This window comes from Pelobates fuscus, chromosome 13 (genome assembly GCF_036172605.1).
Source record: "Pelobates fuscus isolate aPelFus1 chromosome 13, aPelFus1.pri, whole genome shotgun sequence".
In the NCBI taxonomy this organism is placed as follows: domain Eukaryota; kingdom Metazoa; phylum Chordata; class Amphibia; order Anura; family Pelobatidae; genus Pelobates; species Pelobates fuscus.
In genome coordinates, this window is record NC_086329.1 from 5,296,516 (window position 1) to 5,313,763 (window position 17,248).

General features: G+C 47.3%; 1 protein-coding gene across 10 annotated transcripts in view; it reads left to right on the forward strand.

Moving 5' to 3' along the window:
- The first annotated feature begins 837 nt into the window (after nt 1–837).
- TRIM9 (tripartite motif containing 9) overlaps nt 838–17,248 on the forward strand; it is a 76,996-nt gene continuing 60,585 nt past the window's right edge. For all 10 annotated transcript variants that reach the window (XM_063440366.1, XM_063440370.1, XM_063440367.1 and 7 more), the window contains exon 1: nt 838–1,638. In XM_063440366.1, the coding sequence (XP_063296436.1) occupies nt 838–1,638 (801 nt within the window). The remainder of the gene's footprint in view (nt 1,639–17,248) is intronic.

Here is a 17,248-nt window from a genome sequence, read left to right on the forward strand (position 1 = left end):
CTATGGTGGGGTAATATTGATGGAGTGGTTGCTATGGTGGGGTAATATTGATGGAGTGGTTGCTATGGTGGGGTAATATTGATGGAGTGGTTGCTATGGTGGTAATATTGATGGAGTGGTTGCCATGGTGGGGTAATATTGATGGAGTGGTTGCTATGGTGGGGTAATATTGATGGAGTAGTTGCTATGGTGGGGTAATATTGATGGAGTGGTTGCTATGGTGGGGTAATATTGATGGAGTGGTTGCTATGGCTGTTTCTGGTTATATAAAGGGATAATATTAGTTATATGAAGGTGCAGACTGGGTTCTGTAATACACGGTATTGGAGGAGGGGGATGGGAAAGATGGAGGCTGATGGCTGAGACATTATTATTGGGAGGGAGGGAAGGGATGGATGCTGATGCTGTAGCCATGGAAGCTGACTGATGTCACTAAGCCCCGCCCCCAATTTGCCCCTCAGGTTTAACCAACCAATGACAGAGCTGGAAGGGGCAATGTCGTCACTGAGTTCCCGCCCAGGACCCTCCTATTCCTCCAGTGACAGACTGTAAGAGGGAGTATTTCTCCTAGCCCCTGCCCAGGAGCCGCCCCCTCCGCCAATCACAGCCCAGTTGGAAGCCGTCCGCCAGTCACAGCGCTGTTCGGAGCAGTATCCCCGCTCGCCCCGCCCTGTCCCCCGCCCACCGCTCCAATCAGAGCCCAGTCAGTAGCAGTCCCCTCCCCTGTCCCCGCCCCCATCGCCAATCAGAGCCCAGTGTGTAGCATTACCCCGCCCACGCCCCGCCCTCTCCAGCCCCGCAGTGCCGGCCGGCCGGTGGGGGGATTGCAGTCGCTCCATGGCAGAGATGGAGGAAGAGCTGAAGTGCCCGGTGTGCGGCTCTCTGTACCGGGAGCCGATCCTGCTGCCGTGCTCGCACTCGCTGTGCCTGGCCTGCGCCCGCCATATCCTGGTGCAGACCCCGGACTCGGAGCTCCCCCCCGGCCGCCGGGCCTCCGCGCTCTCCGACTATGACTACCTGGACCTGGACAAGCTGAGCCTGTACAGCGAGGCGGACAGCGGCTACGGATCGTACGGCGGGGGCGTGGCCAGCGCTCCCACCACGCCCTGCCAGAAATCCCCCAACGGAGTGCGCGTCTTCCCGGCCCCGCCCCCAGCCCCGCCCCAGGCCACGCCCCCGCGGAACGCCTGCCTCACCTGCCCGCAGTGTCACCGCAGCCTGCTGCTGGACGAGCGGGGGCTCCGCGGCTTCCCCCGGAACCGCGTGCTGGAGGGCGTGATCGAGCGCTTCCAGCAGGGCAAGGCGGCCGCGCTCCGCTGCCAGCTCTGCGAGAAGAACCCCAAGGAGGCGGCCGCCATGTGCGAACAGTGCGACGTCTTCTACTGCGAGCCCTGCCGCCTGCGGTGCCACCCGCCCCGGGGGCCCCTGGCCAAACACCGCCTGCTCCCCCCGGCACAGGGCCGCATCAGCCGCCGGCTCAGCCCCCGCAAGATCGCCACCTGCACCGAGCACGAGCTGGAGAACCACAGCATGTACTGCGTGCAGTGCACCGTGCCCGTCTGCTACCAGTGCCTGGAGGAGGGCAAGCATGCCAGCCACGAGCTCAGGGCGCTGGGGGCCATGTGGAAGCTGCACAAGGTGAGACCTGGGAGGGGGGGGGACTGCACAAGGTGAGACCTGGGGGGGAAACTGCACAAGGTGAGACCTGGGGGGGGGGGGAAACTGCACAAGGTGAGACCTGGGGGGGAAACTGCACAAGGTGAGACCTGGGGGGGAAACTGCACAAGGTGAGACCTGGGGGGGAAACTGCACAAGGTGAGACCTGGGGGGGGGGGGGGGGGACTGCACAAGGTGAGACCTGGGGGGGGGACTGCACAAGGTGAGACCTGCGGGGGGGGGGGAGGAGGATTGCACAAGGTGAGACTGGGGGGGGGGGACTGCACAAGGTGAGACCTGGGGGGGAGGGGGGGACTTCACAAGGTGAGAGGGGGGGGATGGGGGGCCGGGGGGGGAGGAGAACTGCACAAGGTGAGACCTGGGGGGGAGGGGGGGGGACTGCACAAGGTGAGACCTGGGGGGGGGGACTGCACAAGGTGAGACCTGGGGGGGGGGGACTGCACAAGGTGAGACCGGGGGGGGGACTGCACAAGGTGAGACCTAGGGGGGGACTGCACAAGGTGAGACCTGGGGGGATTGCACAAGGTGAGGAATGGGGGGCTGGGGGGACTGCACATGGTGAGACCTGGGGGGGACTGCACAAGGTGAGGAATGAGGGGGAGAGCAGCCTGACACCCCAGTCTAGATCTTCAAGAGATACAGCATTGGGATGGAGTGAGAGCTTGGTCCATATATTTGGGATGGAGTGAGAGCTTGGTCCAGATATTTGGGATGGAGTGAGAGCTTGGTCCAGATATTTGGAAAGGTGTGAGAGCTGGGTCCAGGTACCTGGGATGGAGTGAGAGCTGGGTCCAGGTACCGGTGGGATGGAGTGAGAGCTGGGTCCAGGTACCGGTGGGATGGAGTGAGAGCTGGGTCCAGGTACCGGTGGGATGGAGTGAGAGCTGGGTCCAGGTACCGGTGGGATGGAGTGAGAGCTGGGTCCAGGTACCGGTGGGATGGAGTGAGAGCTGGGTCCAGGTACCAGTGGGATGGAGTGAGAGTTGGGTCCAGGTACTGGTGGGATGGAGTGAGAGCTGGGTCCAGGTACCGGTGGGATAGAGTGAGAGCTGGGTCCAGGTACCGGTGGGATGGAGTAAGAGTTGGGTCCAGGTACCGGTGGGATGGAGTGAGAGCTGGGTCCAGGTACCGGTGGGATGGCAGAGGATGTGAGTGCAGGTCTGGGCAGAATGTTACAGTGTTGTATTATTTGTAACAATCCACTGATATTTTCTGATACTATTTACTGTTTGTACATTATTTATATCTGTGTTTGGATTCCAATCCTGACCACCTCAGGCTGGTTTTGGTCGTTCGTTCCCATCATTCTGGAGATGATAGGTGGTATTGACCAGACATTGCTTGCCCAGCCTTGGCACATGCCACCCACCAGGACCTTCCCTTACTGGCCATCCCATTCTAGATCTTCATGAGACCCAGCACTAGTAAGAGCGGGATCCAGGTGCCGCTGAGATGGGTGAGGGTGTGAGAAGAGTACAGTATTGTAGTATTATTGGTAACAATTCATGGTTGCCCACCCGTGGCATGTTCCATCAGACCCACCAAATAATAAAGTGCCCGCTCGCCATGTATCTCCGTGTAGGTATATTTGCATTTGTTGTGCCAGTTTGTACGTTTGGTATTATACCCCCGTACCCACTGTCTGGTGATCAGTTCCCATATGAGCCTAGCCAGTCACACAGTTATGGTACTTTTCCTGTGACAGATCTGATACACTAACTGTCATGATGGATTCACTAAGGCAGCAAAAATAATCTCTGCTTATCTAAATGTTCGATGATATAATGTCAAACTTTGTATATATCCCTATGATATCACATATACACATGCATGGGATCCTTAATTTTCACATGTTTGGCCATAGCTTCAACAACTGGAAGGCTATTCCAGGTATCTACTACCCTTTCTATATCACTGTTACTGCTCCCACTGGAAGGCTATTCCAGGTATCTACTACCCTTTCTCTATCACTGTTACTGCTTCCACTGGAAGGCTATTCCAGGTATCTACTACCCTTTCTATATCACTGTTACTGCTCCCACTGGGAGGCTATTCCAGGTATCTACTACCCTTTCTATATCACTGTTACTGCTCCCACTGGAAGGCTATTCCAGGTATCTACTACCCTTTCTATATCACTGTTACCGCTCCTACTGGAAGGCTATTCCAGGTATCTACTACCCGTTCTATATCACTGTTACTGCTCCCACTGGAAGGCTATTCCAGGTATCTACTACCCTTTCCATAACTGTTATCCTTTGCAGCTTTCTCTGGAAGGCTGTTCCTTGTATGTACTATCTCTCTATATAGGATGACTATGCAGTGTGAGTAATGTATCACTGAAATATCTGGGTTGGCAAGCCTTGTGTAATTTGGTTTTAGTTTGATGGCTCCTTCTTTCTAGAACACTTTGTTTGGTTCCATGTTGGGTTGATAGTTGCCCATTTTCACATGGAGTGACTGACTGCATTGCAAGGAGATCTCTTACATAATCCGTCATCTTTACATAGCGCGACGCCAATCTGCCGAACATATTCTACATCAGGGACAGAACTGGGAATTTATCTGGACAGGTTTCTGGAGAGAGTCACACGGGAGCTCCGATAGAAACCACACAAGCTGTTTACTTCAAAAACTAATCTAAATCCAACTATAGACAGTTCTGGAGAATTGCTCATTATAGGCCAAACATTGCTGAGATGGAAAAAAATCCTCCAAATTATATATTTTTTCCCCAACTTGATTTATTGTACTTTGTCAATAGTCCACATTAGACGATATAGTAAATAAACCGCCGTGGAATTTTCACATTTCTCAATTAGATGTGTGTTCCAGATGTTATCACAATACAAACAGCACTGGTCATTATCTGGATACCAAATGCATCTCGAAAAATGGAATTGCAAATTTTAGGTCTAAATAGTAAAAATGAAGATTTAACAGTTGGATAAATTCTCCACCTTGGACTAGTCTGCTTCAGGTTTGCAGTTCCCTTGCTGAGTTTACACAATGACCAATGTAGTAAATATTTTGGTTTTTTTTTTTATCAAAACTGTTATTTTTGTGTCTGTTCAATAACCCATGCCATACTCTGCCGAAATGGGGTTTATTTACTAAACTGAGAATTACGGGAGATAGGGAAATTGCACAATTTAGGCCAAACTCCACTGTTTTTCATTTTCAACTATTTTGAGCTAAAATTGCAATCCCTCTGTCATTTTTTTTTTTCACAATTTCCAATTTAGTAATTTGTATCCTTAGATTTCGTACCAATCCCAATAATGCTAGCTGTCCAGGCCGGTGAGTCTGTTAACGCAGAGAGAGCCAGGTCAGCTGAACATTCTGGGCCTGTGACATGGTAATAGTCCTGCCTGAGATATTCGTAGCCGTTTAGGTGAGAGAGTTAAGCTGTGTAAAAGCCACGTGACCCAATGAGCAATAGGCCTGAAGACACACTGTATTTATCATTGTATTTATCACAATCTGCTCTAGGTCTGTAGAAAGCCGTATCGCAATGCAGTGCAATGCAGGCAAAACGCTGAGGTGGTAGGAGGCCTACTAATGTCTGCATCACTCTCTGCTAAGCAGTGGCGCAGTACAGGTTAATATATTAACCCTTTCAGGTCGGAGCATTGATATGCTGCTGATTGCATACCAGATGCTATGTGTATGTTCAGGCAGCTCAGGGGTTACACCTCCCCTGGGGAATTAGACAAAGGAGATTGAATCCTGAGAATGAGAGGGGAGGGATGAGTGACAAAGAGGGTATTTTTTTTGTTTGTTTTTTGTCATACACGGGTCTGGGGGCTCTAACGGCAGGATTGCAGTACTCCCACTCTCTGACAAACCAGCAAGGAAGCAGACATTGTTACTCTTTATAGAGAGCCAATATTGCCTGCCGAGCTGTCACATGTGTTAAAAGGAAACTGTCACTTCTCTGGGAATTACACCTGTGAGTAAAACGTTGAAACTCGTTCTGAGACTTCATTTTTTTTTTTAAATGTATAGTAAAGGTTTAACGGTTGGCATTACAATCCCAATCAGACCTGAAATGGCCAGGAAACACATTCCTTTGTAGGAGATACTGTATAGAAACATTGATTTCTCCGCTTCTCTAAACTGACTGACAGGTGTAAAGGGCGGAGCTTATAACAATGACTGACAGGTGTAAAGGGCGGAGCTTATAACAATGACTGACAGGTGTAAAGGGCAGAGCTTATAACAATGACTGACAAATGTAAAGGGCGGAGCTTATAACAATGACTGCCGGGTGTAAAGGGCGGAGCTTATAACAATGACAGGTGTAAAGGGCGGAGCTTATACCAATGACTGGCAGGTGTAAAGGGCGGAGCTTATAACAATGGGCGAATTAGTAAATACCTCCAATGGTGACATCGCTGCTGGGAGGCCGGTAAATGGTGAGCTCTACTACCTGAACCTGTCCCTTGCGGGCGCGGCCATCTTGATCCGATGGGTCCTTTTCAGAGCCGACCTCACTGCTGTACTCTCGTGCATGCGCAAGAGTACAGCATTGAGGTCTATGGGGGATAACACGAGATCCACCATAGACACAACCCATTCCCCGCAGCCGTCTGTGATGGCTCTTCCCTGAGAGAAGGAGAAATACAGAGACATTGTAATTTAACTCTTTTGTCAGGATTGGAATTTCAGTCACAATGAGTATTTAATAAAGATTCTATATTGATGAAATATTCATTTTTCAGGGGAGAAGGAAATGCTGCTTTACGCGAGGAATCCTAGCCTCACAATGGTTTATACAGGAAACTTGGAATTCTGGAGAAATGACAAGGAAAATGCTCATTTTAGGCCAAAATAAAAAATGTCAGATGTTTTAATTTTTTATTTTATTTCTAAATTGGCTGTTTTGCCCCATATGTTGTAATTTCCATGATGATTCTCTAGAATTTTAAGGTTAGTAAATAATGTCTTTCTGAATGGCTGGCTTCCTAAAGTATTGCATAACAATTGCTTAAATCGCTCCATTCTATGTTTCTATTATTTTAATAACATTTGTGGAATTGGATATATTAAAGGGACACTTGGCACTGTAACTGCTTCATATAATTGAAGTGGTTATAGTGTCTGGAGTCCCCTGACGCTGTTCTTCCATTCAGGATAATCGGTTTTTAATGGATGTTGCAATTGTCCTATGTATCCCGGCGATTTTCTCCCCAAAACGCAGGATACCATAAAATAATGTGGGGCAAGTCTTACAATGGACCGTGTAATAGGAACAGGATGTACCCTCTTGATGTCACTCAGAGACTATAACGGGTGTGAAAGTCTACACCAGCAGCTCCCAGTCCTTAAAGTACACCAACGGTCCAGGATCTGGCGGTATACACAGTGTAACAGAACTGGTAAATACCTATATAATGGACTGTTGGTGTACCCAGGAGCGTAGTGCATCCCAAACCTTGAAGATAGGCCCAGGACTCATTGCCGGGCTGGTTCAGCTGGTCGTTTGACTCTCTCTGTGCACAGAAGTCAGTCCTGGCCGTGGTACCTAACAGGAGATATTGCTGATGGTGAACTCTCGGAGATCAACCTAAAATATTTTATGGCTAGCGGTAGGACTGAGACGGATCCTTTTTTGAACTAATTTACTGTACACATTCTGCTAACTGCCATTTCCTGTTACCCTCACGACCATCAGCCTGTCTCCAGTTTGGCTGAGATTGATGGGAATTATATTCAAGGAACACAGTTTGAAAGCTGTGTTTGTCATGGTACGTTGAGAACGCCACGCCAGTTGTGGCGGTGTATATTGGACATTCTGACCATGTGATAAAGCAGTAATTAATCTAATACCAGGCCTTCCAGCAATAGAATGGTTAATAAAGCACTTTAGAGGCAGTGGCCATTCAGTGAGGTAATGGGGGCGGAAATGATTTAGATGCAGACAGACTGCTGATCCTGGGTAATGTTTACAAAATAAGCAATTTAGGGCCCAGGCTTTGCAAATACTTCACTGTACTGTCTTATCAGACGGGATGAGCTGACTATTGTAGGGTACAGACTTCAATATAGCAACGTAAAGATAATGTGCTGATGGCTAGATTACTTGTAAAATTATACCGCCGTTAGAAAGATTAGCTCCCGTTACAAGGCGTGGGTGAAATAACCAGGTAACCGGGCACTGAGTGACATTACCAGGTAACCGGGCACTGAGTGACATTACCAGGTAACCGGGCACTGAGTGACATTTCCAGGTAACCGGGCACTGAGTGACGTTTCCAGGTAACCGGGCACTGAGTGACGTTTCCAGGTAACCGGGCACTGAGTGACATTACCAGGTAACCGGGCACTGAGTGACATTACCAGGTAACCGGGCACTGAGTGACATTTCCAGGTAACCGGGCACTGAGTGACGTTTCCAGGTAACCGGGCACTGAGTGACATTACCAGGTAACCGGGCACTGAGTGACGTTTCCAGGTAACCGGATACTGAGTGACGTTTCCAGGTAACCGGGCACTGAGTGACATTTCCAGGTTGTCAGGCACTGAGTGACATTACCAGGTAACCGGGCACTGAGTGACATTACCAGGTAACCGGGCACTGAGTGACATTTCCAGGTAACCGGGCACTGAGTGACGTTTCCAGGTAACCGGGCACTGAGTGACGTTTCCAGGTAACCGGGCACTGAGTGACGTTACCAGGTAACCGGGCACTGAGTGACATTTCCAGGTAACCGGGCACTGAGTGACATTTCCAGGTTGTCAGGCACTGAGTGACATTACCAGGTAACCGGGCACTGAGTGACATTACCAGGTAACCGGGCACTGAGTGACATTACCAGGTAACCGGGCACTGAGTGACATTTCCAGGTAACCGGGCACTGAGTGACGTTTCCAGGTAAACGGGCACTGAGTGACGTTACCAGGTAACCGGGCACTGAGTGACATTTCCAGGTAACCGGGCACTGAGTGACATTTCCAGGTAACCGGGCACTGAGTGACATTTCCAGGTAACCGGGCACTGAGTGACGTTTCCAGGTAACCGGATACTGAGTGACGTTTCCAGGTAACCGGGCATTGAGTGACGTTTCCAGGTAACCGGGCACTGAGTGAGGTTTCCAGGTAACCGGGCACTGAGTGAGGTTTCCAGGTAACCGGGCACTGAGTGAGGTAACCGGGCACTGAGTGAGGTTTCCAGGTAACCGGGCACTGAGTGAGGTAACCGGGCACTGAGTGAGGTTTCCAGGTAACCGGGCACTGAGTGAGGTTTCCAGGTAACCGGGCACTGAGTGATGTTACCAGGTAACCGGGCACTGAGTGACGTTTCCAGGTAACTGGATACTGAGTGACGTTTCCAGGTAACCGGGTACTGAGTGATGTTACCAGGTAACCGGGCACTGAGTGATGTTACCAGGTAACCGGGCACTGAGTGACGTTTCCAGGTAACCGGGCACTGAGTGACGTTTCCAGGTAACCGGATACTGAGTGACGTTTCCAGGTAACCGGGCACTGAGTGACGTTTCCAGGTAACCGGGCACTGAGTGACGTTTCCAGGTAACCGGGCACTGAGTGATGTTTCCAGGTAACCGGGCACTGAGTGACGTTTCCAGGTAACCGGGCACTGAGTGACGTTTCCAGGTAACCGGGCACTGAGTGACGTTTCCAGGTAACCGGATACTGAGTGATGTTACCAGGTAACCGGATACTGAGTGAGGTAACCGGGCACTGAGTGAGGTTTCCAGGTAACTGGATACTGAGTGACGTTTCCAGGTAACCGGGTACTGAGTGATGTTACCAGGTAACCGGGCACTGAATGACGTTACCAGGTAACCGGGCACTGAGTGACATTTCCAGGTAACCGGGCACTGAGTGACGTTTCCAGGTAACCGGGCACTGAGTGACGTTTCCAGGTAACCGGGCACTGAGTGACGTTTCCAGGTAACCGGGCACTGAGTGACGTTTCCAGGTAACCGGGTACTGAGTGATGTTACCAGGTAACCGGGCATTGAGTGAGGTTTCCAGGTAACCGGGCACTGAGTGACATTACCAGGTAACCGGGCACTGAGTGACATTACCAGGTAACCGGGCACTGAGTGACATTACCAGGTAACCGGGCACTGAGTGACATTTCCAGGTAACCGGGCACTGAGTGACATTTCCAGGTAACCGGGCACTGAGTGATGTTACCAGGTAACCGGGCACTGAGTGAGGTTTCCAGGTAACTGGGCACTGAGTGACATTACCAGGTAACCGGGCACTGAGTGAGGTTTCCAGGTAACCGGGCACTGAGTGACATTTCCAGGTAACCGGGCACTGAGTGACGTTTCCAGGTAACCGGATACTGAGTGACGTTTCCAGGTAACCGGGCATTGAGTGACGTTTCCAGGTAACCGGGCACTGAGTGAGGTTTCCAGGTAACCGGGCACTGAGTGAGGTTTCGAGGTAACCGGGCACTGAGTGAGGTTTCCAGGTAACCGGGCACTGAGTGAGGTAACCGGGCACTGAGTGAGGTTTCCAGGTAACCGGGCACTGAGTGAGGTAACCGGGCACTGAGTGAGGTTTCCAGGTAACCGGGCACTGAGTGAGGTTTCCAGGTAACCGGGCACTGAGTGATGTTACCAGGTAACCGGGCACTGAGTGACGTTTCCAGGTAACTGGATACTGAGTGACGTTTCCAGGTAACCGGGTACTGAGTGATGTTACCAGGTAACCGGGCACTGAGTGACGTTTCCAGGTAACCGGGTACTGAGTGATGTTACCAGGTAACCGGGCACTGAGTGACGTTTCCAGGTAACCGGATACTGAGTGACGTTACCAGGTAACCGGGCATTGAGTGACATTTCCAGGTAACCGGGCACTGAGTGACGTTTCCAGGTAACCGGGCACTGAGTGACGTTTCCAGGTAACCGGGCACTGAGTGACGTTTCCAGGTAACCGGGCACTGAGTGACGTTTCCAGGTAACCGGGCACTGAGTGACGTTTCCAGGTAACCGGATACTGAGTGATGTTACCAGGTAACCGGATACTGAGTGAGGTAACCGGGCACTGAGTGACGTTTCCAGGTAACCGGGTACTGAGTGATGTTACCAGGTAACCGGGCACTGAGTGACGTTTCCAGGTAACCGGGTACTGAGTGATGTTACCAGGTAACCGGGCACTGAGTGACATTTCCAGGTAACCGGGCACTGAGTGACGTTTCCAGGTAACCGGGCACTGAGTGACGTTTCCAGGTAACCGGGCACTGAGTGACGTTTCCAGGTAACCGGGTACTGAGTGATGTTACCAGGTAACCGGGCATTGAGTGAGGTTTCCAGGTAACTGGATACTGAGTGACGTTTCCAGGTAACCGGGTACTGAGTGATGTTACCAGGTAACCGGGCACTGAGTGACATTTCCAGGTAACCGGGCACTGAGTGACGTTTCCAGGTAACCGGGCACTGAGTGACATTTCCAGGTAACCGGGCACTGAGTGACGTTTCCAGGTAACCGGGCACTGAGTGACGTTTCCAGGTAACCGGGTACTGAGTGATGTTACCAGGTAACCGGGCATTGAGTGAGGTTTCCAGGTAACCGGGCACTGAGTGACATTACCAGGTAACCGGGCACTGAGTGACATTACAAGGTAACCGGGCACTGAGTGACATTACCAGGTAACCGGGCACTGAGTGACATTACCAGGTAACCGGGCACTGAGTGACATTACCAGGTAACCGGGCACTGAGTGACATTTCCAGGTAACCGGGCACTGAGTGATGTTACCAGGTAACCGGGCACTGAGTGAGGTTTCCAGGTAACTGGGCACTGAGTGACATTACCAGGTAACCGGGCACTGAGTGAGGTTTCCAGGTAACCGGGCACTGAGTGAGGTTTCCAGGTAACCGGGCACTGAGTGAGGTTTCCAGGTAACCGGGCACTGAGTGAGGTTTCCAGGTAACCGGGCACTGAGTGAGGATTCCAGGTAACCGGATACTGAGTGAGGTAATCGGGCACTGAGTGAGGTTTCCAGGTAACTGGATACTGAGTGACGTTACCAGGTAACCGGGCATTGAGTGAGGTAACCGGGCACTGAGTGACGTTACCAGGTAACCGGGCACTGAGTGACGTTTCCAGGTAACCGGGCACTGACTGTTGTTACAACAGAAAAAAACTCAAAACGAGAAGAAAAATAGCAGAGTTGTAGAATTTTTCCAGTTTGAATATTTATTTTATAAAATTTGCAAATTCCCTCAAACATTCTCAGCCATTCCCCAGTTAGTGAATACACCCCTGTAGGTTTTTTTTGTTTTTTTTTACCCGTGACTGTGTACATTCCCATAGTGTAGGATGGAATTCATGTAACAGATGCTACCCAGGAATTTGTCCCATTGTTATTTTGCGACATCATATATACAAAGGGCTAAATACACATTCTATCAGACTCACTTTGCATCGTCCTCCCTCTCTCAACCCCCACTGCTTTGTGCCCACGTCTTAACCCCCTCCTATTGTCCTCAGCTGTACATTAATGAGACGCCTCTAATGCTTCACGTTGCCTGCAGACTCCCATTTCTTTGAGCCCATGCTGTGTGCATCAGAGCACAGCGCAGCACTGGACGTATCCCTAAAACGTCCCACAAGAGAAAAGCACAGAGCCCTGCCTTGGAGCCATCATACAACACAATGTGTAATGTCTAATTCAGTTTATCACTTGGTTTTCTAATCACCTCCACCAGCCAGAGCTCCCAGAATAATGTATCAGAACTGGGCTATTCTCAAGGAAGAGATGTGATTGGCCTGGAAAACTTGCATTGTCAATCTATCTTTAAAGGGGTAATATTACTTTTATACCACTCAATAAAACATTGAGCATTACCTATAACTCGTGTTAACCTTTGTTTCCTGAGAGGCTCCATTTTTATTTTATTTTTAAATGTACATTAAAGAATTAGAAATAAATATTGTAATATCGTATCACTTCTGTTCTTATACTTTTCTATCTGGTTTCTGTATGCGGACTGCCTGTCACAATACCTGTCCCCTCTCCAGCCTGCCAGGTGTAAAGGACGGGGCTTATAAAAATAAATGACAGTGCTGCAAAAAAGGGGAGGGCTTGCAATGGCTGCAGATGGCTTGTCTGCAGCTTTTACATCCTCCCCCTCTCCCCGAAACACTCGCAAATACACGTTTCCAATAGATTATAAAAAATAAAGACATTTTCAATTGAGAGTCGCTTTAGGATTATTGTTATTTAAGCTTTTAAGTGCTGGCTACTACAGAGGTTTCTGCATACGTTTTAGTAATATTATTGGGAAAGAATATCTATATGTTTGTTGTGCGTTTTGGTATGTAGCATGTGATACAATATAACTAACTCACTGGGGTATGTTTTGCAATTCAAAGATTATGAAAGATTTCAAAACATAACAGAATAACAGAAAAAAAAAGCACAAAATGTAAAACGGATCAGCTGCACGAGACTCCCATCATGACCTCAAAATACCTTCATCATATAGATTTATTTTCAAGTCATCCTTTTATTACAGGTAATTCATTTATTTTAGTAAACTATTCTTACAGGTGTTTGTGATTACATTGTGAGTCTATAAATCTAATACGTAGCCAACGCACACAAATACATGGGACTCAAATACCTCAAAAATAATTCAAAGGATCACTATAGGATCATGGACACAGACGTGTATTCCTATTAGAAACAATATCTGGCACTGTAAATATAGTAAAAACTCATCTTATTATCAGTGCTGCACGATGCAATCAATTCTCATTATCTCAGCCAAGCAGCCGGGGCTGATGGGGCAGAGCCGAACACCACCCTGGTCACTCAACATCTCCTCATAGAGATTCAATCAATGCATCTCTATAGGTAAGGTTCAGCGCCTCCATGCAGAGTGTGGAGACGGTGAACACCATTGCTGCACACTGGGCAGCACGGATCCAGGAAGCACCTCTGAGTGAATGGCACTAGATTGTTCCTAGGGAGCATTGCAAATATTGCCTTTTCTCTGTAATGGCAGTGTTTCCATTAAAAAGCCTGTAGAAACGGAGTATACTCACCAGAACAACTACATTAAGCTGAATATTATACATTAAGCTGTATACTGTACATTAAGCTGTATATTATACATTATGCTGTATACCGTATATTAAGCTGTATATCGTACATTAAGCTGTATACCGTGCATTAAGCTGTATATTATACATTAAGCTATATACCGTACATTAAGCTATATACCAGACAATAAGCTGTATACCATACATTAAGCTGTATATTCTATATTAAGCTGTATACCGTACATTAAGCTGTATACTGTACATTAAGCTGTATACCATACATTAAGCTGTATACCATACATTAGGCTGTATACCAAACATTAGGCTGTATACCATACATTAAGCTGTATACCGTACATTAGGCTGTATGCCGTACATTAAGCTGTATACTGTACATTAAGCTGTATACCATACCTTAAGCTGTATACCGTACATTAAGCTGTATGCCGTACATTAAGCTGTATACCATACATTAAGCTGTATACCATACATTAGGCTGTATACCGCACATTAAGCTGTATGCCGTACATTAAGCTGTATACCATACATTAGGCTGTATACCAAACATTAGGCTGTATACCGCACATTAAGCTGTATGCCGTACATTAAGCTGTATGCCGTACATTAAGCTGTATACCGTACATTAGGCTGTATACCATACATTAGACTGTATACCGCACATTAAGCTGTATGCCGTACATTAAGCTGTATGCCGTACATTAAGCTGTATACCATACATTAAGCTGTATACCGCACATTAAGCTGTATACCGCACATTAGGCTGTATACCGTACATTAGGCTGTATACCGTACATTAGGCTGTATACCGCACATTAGGCTGTATACCGCACATTAAGCTGTATGCCGTACATTAAGCTGTATGCCGTACATTAAGCTGTATACCGTACATTAGGCTGTATACCGCACATTAAGCTGTATGCCGTACATTAAGCTGTATACTATACATTGAGCTGTATACCGTACATTAAGCTGTATACCGTACATTAAGCTGTATACCGTACATTATGCTGTATACTATACATTAAGCTGTATACTGTACATTAAGCTGTATACCGTACATTAAGCTATATACTATATATTAAGCTGTATACCGTATATTAAGCTGTATACTGTACATTAAGCTGTATACTGTACATTGAGCTGTATACCGTACATTATGCTGTATACTGTACATTAAGCTATATACTGTGCACCCTTCCTTTCAGTCCCGCCTGAAACCGGAACCTGAAATTGAATTTCCAGTACCGGCGGGACTGAAAGGAAGTGTGCACACAATAGTGTGCACACTTCCTTTCAGTCCCGCCGGAAACCGGAACCTGAAATTTTAGTTCCAGTACCGCGGTGCGCGCTGAACACCGGCCCACGCTTCAAGACAGGTAAGTAATTATTGGATATCGGCGTATAACACGCACCCACGATTTTCCCCCTATTTTTAGGGGGAAAAAGTGCGTGTTATACGCCGATAAATACGGTACATTTCACTTTTCTAATCTCTCTGAATGCTCCGTGGCAAAACCAAACCAACAAAATAAAGAGTATTCTATACCATTAGTTTTTCGAGATAACTTTCCTAATTTGAAGCTTAATAGGGTCCATTAGAAAGGGATCGAATTGCACTTGTATGTAGTTAGACCGCGTGAGCTTTTGATTAGACTGGATACGGAAGAGGTTTGGAAAAGCAATAATTCAGTGTTGGTATGGTAATATAATACATGATGCTTTGGGAGTTGAAGCAGTTTTACTTCTATTAAGCTGTGTACGTTTATTTTGTGGTCAGTGGCTTGCGAGGCCTCTTACTCCGGTACATTACTGCAGGAACCTAGTCCTATAATGAAATATTTTACTTAATCCACAAAGGGTTTGTATCGTGAGGCTTCGCTGCTCAGGTCTGGCCGTGTAGATATGGATTCATTACATCGCAACTCGGCATGGGTAAAGCCGACATCGGTAGAGCAAAACAAGACTTTGAGACTTCCTGCAGGACGATGTAATGGAATAACTTATAGATTTCATGGGTATTAGTGCTAGGTAATATGTTGTTTTATGGTTTTACTAATGCATGAGCCCATCTGCCCAACTACTTTAAAATCACATACAATTAATTAACTGTTTCAAAGCCAGAAGGGTGCACCAAGCACTTAGTTTAGAATTCTTATTACTGTTTATTTCAATAAAGAATTTGCAAGTTTGTTACAATTAAAGGAGCACTACAGGGTGAGTTAGGAACACAAACATGCATTTCCCTATAGTGTTAAAAAAATCATCTTGCCCCCCTAAATATATTAATATCTTTTATTCAAGTCTGCTGCTGCTAACTCTGCCCCTGATCTACCTCCTTGGCTGACATCAGAAGTGTTGATCAAATCCAATCACAGTCCTTTCCCATAGTATTGGTTGAGACTGTCAAAGAGGCAGATCAGGGGCAGAGCCAGTGCAAGTCAAACACAGCCCTGGCCAATCAGCATCTCCTCATAGAGATACATTGAATCAATGCAATGCTATGAGGAAAGTTCAGTGTCTGCATGCAGAGGGTGGAGACACTGAATGTCAGTCACACTGTGCATCACTGCCCCAGGAAGGATCTCTAAGAGCCATCTGAGGAGTGGCCAGTAGGGGTATCCGTAGACTGTAATGTAAACACTTCATTTTCTCTGAAACAATCAGTGTTTACTGCAAAAAGCCTGAAGGCAATGATTCTACTCACCAGAACAAATACAATAAGCTGTATACTATACAATAAGCTGTATACCGTACATTAAACCGTATACTATACAATAAGCTGTTATTGTTCTGGTGAGTATAGTGTCCCTTTAAATCTGGAGCCAGGAAATCAGGTAATGAGGAAACATGGCTTCATTCACAATAATAATAAAAAGGTTTGCATGCCTGATCCATAACACCAGATCTCAATGTTAGGCAGCACCTGAAAGACAAATTTATTATAAAAAGCGCCGTTAATGGATCTTTATGAATTCTTGATGTAACGTCACCTGGGATTTTATATATTGTTGTTGTTCTTCAATGTAACGAAACTGAAAGTGGGTCCGAGAAAGTATCAAACACAATTAAAGAACTGGATTAGGAAGAAGAGTAACAGTATGGGGGGTCCATGAGAGCTGCTATGGTTATTATAACCAGAATTACTTAATGTCCACATTTGGGCAACTTCACTGAACATTCCCTCCCACAGAGAGAGGTATTCATTACAGGGTATTTCACTGTTAACGCAGCTACGCTTTCAAATTGGCTACTCTGGCCTTAAATTTTAAAATCTCACTTAATTAAATAATTGGTCAAATGTTGCACAGGTTTTTCCTTCTTTGTCACTCTGAAAATTCCTCTCTGACATGTGCATCATACTAACTCACTTAACTAAACGAGAACAAAAACTGTTACAATCTAGATCTCATTAACTAAAACATTTGTGCTGTTTTACATGTGCCATGAAGTTGTCTTTTTCTACTTTTATTATTGTACTTGCCCATGCTGTCGTGGCTGCGCAAGCTCTTCTGTTATAACA